General features: G+C 44.4%; 1 protein-coding gene across 1 annotated transcript in view; it reads left to right on the plus strand.

The window, feature by feature from the left end:
* CEP128 (centrosomal protein 128) overlaps window positions 1-10,362 on the plus strand; it is a 249,572-nt gene that overhangs the window by 149,044 nt on the left and 90,166 nt on the right. Inside the window, exon 15 of the mRNA XM_019518700.1 lies at window positions 4,085-4,735. Within this exon, the coding sequence (XP_019374245.1) occupies window positions 4,085-4,735 (651 nt within the window). The remainder of the gene's footprint in view (window positions 1-4,084; window positions 4,736-10,362) is intronic.

Raw genomic sequence — 10,362 nt, forward strand, 5'->3', positions numbered from 1 at the left:
AAGCTGCTGCCCATCAGCTTCCTTGCAGCTCTTCACAGAATCGGACCTTGATTCAGTGGCAGGGAGACCAAGACAACTGAGGATCTCGTTCTGCTTCAGCCTTCATCTGTCTTTGCAGCTGCTGAAATTCTAACATCTTCTTCCAGCTGATCTGCTGTTGAGGATGTGTAGACCCACAGCTGAGGGCTGGTCAGGCTTATTATAGTAGCAGCCTGTATTTGCCTGTCATAGAACTGTCAAAAGATATATATGCCTTTTCAGGAGGGAAAGTGTTGCCATTTGCTGGTATCACCAGGGATCCAGGTTTTCCATTTCCCATGGGAAAATGAAGGAAAACACAGATTTCTCCCTTTACCCAAAGAAACAAAGATTTCTCATTGCAACACAGAAACCTGCAGATTTTGCACTTTTGCAAAGAGCTCTCTGCAGGCTGGCAGAGTTCCAGCCTACAAGGGGTTGGGGGAAGCACAGTCAGGCAGGGGACACCATGTGCATGTATATGCACATGGCCACCAGGCAGCCTGGAAAGCTCCTGCAGGTAAGTCTGTGGGGGAGGAAAGATTGAGGCCTGCAGAGGGAGGGAGTTGGGAGGGGCAAGGCAGGGCAGGGCAGGGCTGGAGTGGGGGCTGGGGCTACTGCCCATGCAGGGGGTATGTGGGGCTTGGGGCCTGCGGCCGCAATGTGCAACCACAGGGCCCTGGTGGGCAGTGGAATGGGGCTCCAGGCAGCTCATCTGGGTGGGGGCGGAGGGCTGGCGCTCTGGAGCTGCATGCACTCCCGAGGGAGCAGGGGCACACATGCCCCCCAGATCTGTGCATGGGGTGGGGGCAGATGCAGGTGCAGGCACAGGCTCCCCATTGTGGGCTCCAGTAAAACCACATGGCGCTGTCACCACTCAGGCAGGGGACACCTTGCCTGGAGCACAGAGCTCACAGCAGCAATGAATTTCCCCTCATGGCCCCACTCTGCCCTGCAGTTCTGGGTCACATCTGCTGGGCTGCAGAGGCCCAAAGGGAGGGCAGCAGGGCAGGGAACCCGAGCCCACAGCAGGCAGCCTGCACTTACCCCTGCGCTCTCCCTGTTAACAGTTCTGGGGTGGCATGGGTCTCTCCTGCTTCCCCAGGAGTGTGTGAAGTGCTGGGGAGCCAGCTCCACACCCTGCCCAAGTCCATAGCAAGTGGGCAACAGGGGGTGGGGAGCTGGGCTCCACACTGCTCTGCTGCAGCAGCTGCCACCTCCTGTGGGGGACACCCAGGGTTTGGGCACTGCTGCGGGGGCAAGTGGCTGCGAATCCAGGTCCTTGGCCCTGTAGCCCTGGCAGCTGGGGGCCCCCACTGGCTGGGCTGGGGTGGCAGTGGACTATGGGTGGGAGGTGAGGGGCACTAGCAGAGCTGGGGAGGCAGTGAGAGGGGAGTGAGGGGCACCAGTGGGGTTGTGGGGGGGAGAGTGAGGGGCACCCGCAGGCCAGGGGGCTGTGTGGGGGGTGAGGGACACTGGCAGGGCTGGTTTGGCAGTGAGGGGCCTGGACCTGGGCCTGAGCTAAGGGGGCATGTGGGGTGGGGGGGCCTCTGGTTTTCCATGATAAAAAACTCAGAATCAAATACCAAAGTGTATAGGTATTTAGAATGTATTTTATTATAGTGATTGAGGCATGGGTAGGCTTCCAAATTGCTCGAAATTTGTAAATATATCAATAAAACCTTGTGTTCAACTGATACCTATAGGTATCAGTTGAACACAAGGTTTATATATATATATAGTGGCCTTTCATTTTAATTATTGATTCTGGGTCTTTTATCAAAGAACTTGAAATGTTTTTATCAGGGAAAACCAGGATCCCTGTCATCACCACATCCTGGAGGTGCTGCTGCTGCTTGCTCAGTGACTGCTTATTGATCAGTCACCCCTGCTTATTTCACAGCTAACCTTCTGTGAAGGTCATTCCACAGTATTTAAACAATATATTCCAACTGTCATGTAATTTTGAAAGGCTAAATACAATCCCAGTTTAAATTGTTAGTGTTTTGTTACTCTGTATTTTTAGATGTATATTCTCAAATCATAACATTTTCCAAATTTTTTAACACCAAATTTTCTTGGTTAGTATTACCAAAATTCTTGTAAGGTTTTTTGTTTTGTTTTGTTTTTTTTAAAGCTTCTAATCTTAACTGTATTGAAAAAGTTGTGTATATAAATAAAATAGATTTCATTTATATTCCAGAGGCCCATATTTCCACTTTTGTAGCCTTCTTGGAACCAATTGATAAGGTTCAGCATTATACTACTCTCCCTAAAATATTTTTTGGAGTTTTAAAATGCAGGTATGTGCATAATATACCATATTTTCCCCCTTATAATGACCATGCAGGTAGACCACCCCCATATTTTGAAGTTGAGTTTTAGCGGAAATAAAGCTTTCTTCCTGGTTATAAATAGGTAACAACAGATAAAGACCTTGAACTGCTATTGCCCTTAAAATATCCTACAAGAGAATCAAATAATCAGGAAAAGGACTTAAAGGGTTAAATGTACTAAAAAGCCTAAAATAAAAATAGTACTGAAAAAACAAATCTTGAGTTAGTATTTTTATTGTATGCACAAATATCCTGGGAGTATAAAAGTCAACATTATAGGGAAGGGACCTGAATATGGTTGACCAACATGTAAGTTGAATACAATTTTTATGCTTTGTTCATAGAAAAGAAGGTAGATTTACAATCAGAATAGTACTGTTTAGGCTAGTTGGCTAGTTTCCAGTAAGTTCTTCACTGTCTTTAACTGGTCACTTTCAAGTATTATTCCTGGTCTGAAATGAATGTGTACAGTATGTTCCATTACACTATGGAGAAGGACATTTTTTAAATCATGTCCTGCAACAAATGTATGTAGAAAAGGGGCAGGAAGCAGGGGTGGTCAGATACTGCCATAGTAAACCAAAATATCTGCGTCAGTATTTACTTGCTTGTAAAGTATTCCCTTATTTATGGCACTGTCTAAAGTTTCTTAGCCCATATGTTCACTGGTCCCCTGGAGAAAAACAAAATAATAAAGGTGAGATATGTACAACTTTGTGCTAGCAACTCCATATTTAAATTTACGTTAAAATTTACACTTCAAGCATACCTTCATCCTATTTGTTACAGACTTCCCTAAATGTCTTCAACAGGCTTAACAGTAGCATTTCAGGGAACATCTTAACTTTCTATTTTAAAACTTACAGTTGATTTTATTTTTATAGGTAAACATTGTTTCCCTGGCTTTAGAAGATCAGTTCGTTCTTCTTGACAAAGCTCTGCTGTCAGCCAATGTAAAAAATAGGTTAGGGCAGTGGCATCCGACTCATCCAGCCCTATCAGCTGGATCCAGTGTGGAGCCAGTCCACAAAGTCATTCCAGAGCATGGACCTGTGTTCTTTGGCCTGTGAGGCTGGAATTTGGTAATGGCAATATTAATTCCTGCAGATCCTGGAATAGCAGTAGCTGCCACTCCTACTGCCATCAAATTTCTGACCTTGTAGGCAGCCCTGTGAGCCAGAGGATGCAGCTCTGTGCTCTGGATCTGACCTGTGTGGCTCTGGGAGCCACAACAATTAATGCTGCTACTGCTTGCCATGCCACCAAATTTCCAGATTTGTGGGGAGCTCTCAGACCGGATAAGATGACTCTGCAAGCCAGATCTTGGTCACCCCTGGGTTAGGGTAAGTGCTTACATATAGAAACAAATCTAAGAAAATTAAGTTATAGGTAAGAGGCAAATTCAACCAATTGATAGCTTTCTTTTCTGCTTTATTGGTCTATTGTTCCCCTTTCCTTCATACTGACATCTGGTAGAAAAGAGTATTTCTCAGTTCACTAAGAGAATTGGAGGAATGGACCACTGACAAATATTGGATCTTTTTAATTAGGTACTTAAGCCCATATCTAACTTCAAGCTTTAAATACCGTCATTGAATCAGTGCCATAATTTATAACTCTCTTTTACTTTGTATGGAGTAGAGATGATTTCTTGCTTCCAGACAGTGTAACTTGCACTAGATATTTATCTAATGATTTTTTAGATTCATTTTTTCCTCTTTATTATTTAGGTTCTTAAAGAAAAGGATGACTTAAAGGGACAGCTTCTGTCTGCTATACAGCAAATAGAAAATCTTCGAAAAGAGCTGGAAGATGTTCTTACCAGGACGGCCCAGCAAGAAGAGGAGCTCCATTGTAAAGAGGTGAAGCTCAGTGAAATGAAGTCTCAGCAGATAGCTCTGGAGCAAGAGATAAGAGAAGTCCAAGATACTGCAAACAAGCTGGAGAGTAAGCTGCAAAAGCAGATCCTGGTACAAAACCAGATGAAAATTGAAAAAGACCAGTTAGAGAAAGAACTAGCAACCACTAACTTGATTCATGAAAAGGACCAGGAAAGACTCATAGAGATGCAAGCAGATATCAAAAACTTAAGTGCCATTCGGGCGGAGTTAACAAACAGAGTAACAGAGGAAGAGAAAGCCAAGAAAGAGTTGTGCAAAAGCCTCTCAGACCTCCAGAAACAGCACGAATCTAAGCAGGAAGACATGACCACAACTAGTAGGCAGCTAAAGATGGAGAGAGAGGTTCATCAGCGGGAGCTGGAAGATACTAGGTTGGAGCTGCAGAATGTGAAAACAAAGCATGAGAGAAATGTTCAAGAGCTGATGAAGCTTTTTAGGCAAGAAAAGACTGAGGCAGAGACCCAAATAAGGATGCTGAAGGTATCTGGGCTGAATAATTCTGATGTCAATTTTTTTTTCCTACTGGATGATGAAGCTAACAAAGCATGCACGTTTACATATAAATGCATTTCTGAATCCGGCAGAAAAGATAAAACTAACAATAAAGGGGTTCATGCCTGCTCAGTTTTGTTGAATTGAATTACAGTAAATCAGGGACTGCTATTGCAGAGTCATTGAAACCTTTTAAAAACAACCTGGAGTTCAGATAAAGGTAGATGCAGTAATAAATGACACAATTGAAACGTGACCTCTTGTAGGTCATCACAAACATTGAAACATCAGGGTAAAGCTGACTGGCTATAATAGCTTTAAGTCAAAAACCCTCACTAGTTCAAAAACCAACTTTGGTAGATGATATTGTAGGATGTGTTTAAGCATTTGAATGATAAAACTTTTTAATGCTTTCCTCTATGGCTGTTGCCTTAATAATTGTTATCTCTGCTATACCATGGACTGTCACATCCCAGGGATGCTGTATTACTGGAAATGTTTATATTGCACAATAGCTGAAATAGCATCATTGGTACTCTGGGAATAGTTTAAGAACACGAATCATAGTATCATGTCAAATTTGAAAAGGTTAGTTTTAATGAGCTCTTCCATTTTAAAGAGTTTCCAGAATTTACAATTTTGATACCATTTCTAGAAAAACAATGATTGTGCCATAAAAATATTTTATAAACCAGACTGTGAAATTTATTTAGAAACAAGTTAAAATTTTTCGTTTAAATCATTCACTGCTGACTCTAGGCGATATGACTCAGAAAGAAGAAAACAAAGGTGTTTTACATGGCATTAAACTAATCTGAAATGTTAGTCATTAAACTGAAATAGAGACCCTGAGCTCTGCTTTATTAACTTTAAATATTTTTGGATGGATCAGTGTGATAAGTCACTAAATGCCCTTTTATTGTTGTAATTTTGATTGAGTGGATAAAGTAATGTAGGATTAATTTATTTTGTATTTTTTTAATAATCAATTACATAGCAATATAAGCCTTGGCAGAAAATAGTTGGTACATTATATGTTTTCCTGGTCAAGGAGCTTGTCTGTGATGCGATGTTTTAGGATTAAATTGAGTCTTTTCTTATGCATGTTTCTTTTGTTTACTTGTTTTTAAAGTTTGCTTAAGTCAATATTCTGTTAATCCAACCTTTAAAAAGCCAGCGAATCCCTAGTAATATCCTCGGATATCCTTTCCAATCTAGGACCATGATTTTGCCTGCTCTAACTCATACAAATTAGCTGCTTACACACGTGCACACACACCCACCCACCACCTTTCTCTTTCCTTCATGCCCGATGTACAACTTTTGCTACAGTCATTTGGATTAGTTAGAAACAGATGTTTTTCTGTTTTTTTGTTTGTTTGTTTTTTTCATTTTGTGTTGATAATATTTTGAACAGAATAGTTAGTATTTGCCGTATTAAGGTTAAGTTGACAATTATATTTGCACTGGATTTCAGGGAAGGCGCTCGTATATTATCATAGGTAACCATATAAAACTTTTAAAATTGGTGGATAGCTGCTAATAGGGAGACGATTTAAAATGGTGGTAGTTAGGGGGTGCGCTGATAGAGATTTTTGGGGCCGATACTGATACCCGATTTTTAAGGAGACATATCGGCTGATACTGATCCGATTTCCGATTATAGCGTGGAGAGCTGCCTCCAGCTGGTAAGTCTGTTGTGGTGAAAGGGGAGTGGGGCAGATCAATGCTCACCATGGTGAGGGAGGGGGCAGGGGCAGGCACTGCCCGGGTGGGGCACAGGACGGAGGTGCAGCTCATCGGGCGGGGGGGGTGCCTCCTGCTGCTGCTTGCACCCTTGGGGGGGCATGTGCCACCCCGGATCTGTGCAAGGCAAGCAGGGGGGCTGCAGCTCAGGCTGGAGCCAGGCTCTTTTTGCCAGGTGCTGAGCTTGGAGCGGGGACTACAGGGGGGGATGCAGCCACCTCAAATTTTGCTGTAGCTTCCTCCCAGCACCACCGCGTATTGGCACAGCTTGGCTCTTCCCGACTCAACCCCCACCTCTCCCAACAGCCAGGAAGAGCCGGGGCTGTGCTGGGTGTGCAGTGGTGCTGGGAGGGAGCTGCCCCCACGACAAGCCACACCTCTGTTCCAGCCACACATCAGGGGAGGTGGAGGTTGAGCCAGGAAGAGCCAGGGCTGTGCTGGGCAGGCAGGCAGGGGCGGCACTGGGAGGGAGCTATGGTAAAATCTGAGGTGGCTGCAGCCCCCTCCATAGTCCCTGCTCCAAGCCTAGCCCCAGCAAAAAGAGCCTGGCTCCAGTCTGCAGCTGCAGCCTGCCCACTTGCCCCATGCAGACTGGGGGGGCAAAGACACCCCCCCCAGGTGTAAGCGGCAGTGTTGCCGCCCCTGACAAGCTGCTCCTTCATCCCACACCCTGCCCTGGCTGGGCAGTGCCTGCCCCAGCCCCCTCCCTCACTGCAGGGGGTGTTGATCTGCACCCCCCACGCCCCTTCCCTCCCTCCTCTCCTTCCACCACTGTAGACTTATCAGCTGGAGGCAGCTTTCCACGCTGCCAGGCTGTGTTCCTCATTGCCCAAGTGCTGCCCTGCAACTGCATGCACTCACTGGCATTTATCAGCCAAAGTATCGGCCCCGTTGGGCCAATTTCTGATGCAGCCAATTTTCTTTATATCGGTATCAATCTCATATCGGACTGATGTATTGGTGCACCTGTAATGATAGTGTGCTAAGACTACATAGTATAGTGCAAGGGGGTTAATTTTTAAGGTTTCTAGTAATGTTTTTATGGTATGTAACATGTATAACAACATAATGACTAGAGGGAGGTAGTTAGCCATATTAGTCTAAAGTTACAGCTAGAAGGCAGGGCAGAGGAGTACTTAGACTAATGTGTATAATGTACCAGTATGTCCTGCCCTCTGGTAATGTAATGGTGGTCAAAGTTTTGTACGGACTGTCACAGCAAAAGAGCTAGGAATGTGTTTTCTGGGTTATAAATTCGTAAGAATGGAACTGAATATAAGTCTGTGGGCCCTGGTAAACGTTATATTCATAGGATCATAGGAAGGTAGGACTGGAAGGGCCCTCACAAGGTCATTTAATCCCAACCCCTGCTCAAGGCAGGATGATCCCTGACTAAACCATCCCAACCAAGTATCTATCCAAACTACTTTTGACAATATTCAAGGATGGAGCTTCCACAACTTCTCTAGGTAGCCTGTTCTAATACCTGACCAATCTCAAAATGAGAAAATTTCTCCTAATCTCCATCCTAAATTTCCCTTCCTGCACCTTGAGGCCCTTGCTTCTAGTCCTGTACCCTACAGCCACAGAGAAGTCCATCTCTATCCTCTGTGTAATACCCTTCAGGTATCTGAAGACTGTTATCAAATCCTTCCTCAGTCTTTTCTTTCTAAAACTAACTAATCTGAGTTCTTTCAGCCTTCCCTCATAAACTTTGCCTCTCAGGCAAATCATTTTTTCTCCTCTGCACTGAACTTTTTCTAAACTGTCCGCATCTTTCTTGAAGCGTAGGGTGCAAAACTGGACACAGTGCTCTAGGTGGGGCCTCACCACTTCCAAATAGAGCAGAAGAATCACTTTCTTTGATCTGCAAGTGATGCTCCTGTTAATACAACCCTGAATGCTCTTGGCTTTTTTGCACTCTTGCCTCATGTTCAGCTTATGGTTCACTGTAAACCCCAGGTCCCTCTCCACAGTACTGCAACCAAGCCAGTCATCCCCTTGTCTCTATATGTGCATGCAGTTAGTCTGTCCCAAGTGCAGTACTTTGCAGTTGTCTTTGTTGAATCTTGTTTGGTTGATTTGCAGACCATTTCTCCAGTTTATCCGGGTCATTCAGGATCCTAGCCCTGCCCTCCAGAGTATCTGCAATTCCTCCTAACTTGTCATCCACAGTGTGTATTCAATCCCATCATCTAAATCATCAGTGAAGGTGTTGAACAGTACCAGATCCTGGACAGACCCCTGGGGAACCCCACTTGATCTGTGCTTCCAAATAGGCATTGAGCCATTGAAGACAATCACTGAGTACAATGATCCAACCAGTTGTGTATCCACATTACAGTACTTTCCATCTAGCCTGTTTCCTTATCTTGTTAATGAGGATATCATGGGAGACTGAGTCAAAAGGCTGCTAAAGTCAAGGTATACCATGTAAACTGCTCTTCCTTCATCCCTAGAGCCTGTCACTGTATCATAAAAGGAAATAAGGTTAATTAGGCATGACTTGCTCTTGATGAATCTATGCTCACTTTTTCTGATCTCCTTGTCCTTCTCTAGGTGTTTCACAGTGAATTCCTTGAGGACCTGCTCCATGATCTTTCTGGGTGTAGAGGTCAAGCTGACTGGCCTGTAATTCCCCAGATCTTCCTTCTTTCCTTTCTTAAAGATGGGCACTATATTTGCCCTTTTCCAGTCATCTGGGACCTTGCTTGACCTCCATGAGTTCTGAAAAAGGATAGTTAATGGCTCTGAAATTCACTCAGCCAATTCCTTCAGTACCCTTGGGTACATCTTGTCTGGCCCTGCTGATTTGAAAGCATCTAACTTCTCTGAATAATCCCCAGCCTGGTACAATTAAGCCATTAATCATGCCATAAATTGTAATATGCTACATGTTAAGCCAATGTATGGTGTGATAATATAGCAAATGAACTACATAGATGTTGCACATATTGCATATAACATGCACAACATCTTTGTCACTGATTTGTATCATGCCTTAAATTGAATGTGTGGCAGAGCTGCCCTGCTGGAGCCCACTGCTCAGGTGAGCATCAGGATTGGGCATGGTGAAATCCTGGTGTCCAGAACACAGCTGTCCGCGACCTGATCTGATTGGGGGTGACACTGGGTCCCATCCAGTATCCCCCTCTCCTGTGCTCAATTCCTGGCGGTAGATCAGGGGCACTGTGAGCCTGACATCGGACACCCTTTCCCTGATGTCAGGATCACAGCATCCCACACCTTTCAAAATTGGGCATGGAACTGGGAGCCCAGTTGCATGCCCCAGGCACTTATGAGGAGTGCCTGTAGAAGCAGCATCTGGGGTGCATGGAGCTCCTCACTCCCCAGCTGCTCATGGCACTCCAAACTGCCTTGCCCTGCAAATAAATCTTACAGACCATTTCCCTGTCAGTGTAGGATTATTATTATTGTCTATATTGCAGTTCTTGGTAAATGAAATTATATTTTTAGGTGTTTTGGCTTCCTTTGGATTTCAGTGGTGGAATGTTAATTTATTTAAGCATTGAACTTTACAGACAGTGCTAATCAGTTTGAGTATGGCAGAATTTCACTGCAGGATCAAGAAGTTGTCCTTTTAGCACTTTCAAAATCCAGCATGGCTATCCTGCAGGACATTACAGAATTATGCACTGTAGGCATCAGCGCTCTCTTTTAGCTGATTGATCTGGTTTTCCTGCTATGCTCGTACTGGTAGATAAGCTGCATGACAGTTCTATTTCCAGTGCAAAAAAATTTGCTTTAACTATTATGCTGCCAGTAATAAAATCAAAGCAGTGTCATTTCATTATGACTACATGCAGATTACTTAGTGGTTCAGTTTTTGGGGGGGGGGGGGGGGGGGG

The sequence above is a fragment of the Gavialis gangeticus genome, unplaced genomic scaffold (genome assembly GCF_001723915.1).
Source record: "Gavialis gangeticus isolate Ggan-Ray unplaced genomic scaffold, GavGan_comp1, whole genome shotgun sequence".
NCBI classification, from domain to species: domain Eukaryota; kingdom Metazoa; phylum Chordata; order Crocodylia; family Gavialidae; genus Gavialis; species Gavialis gangeticus.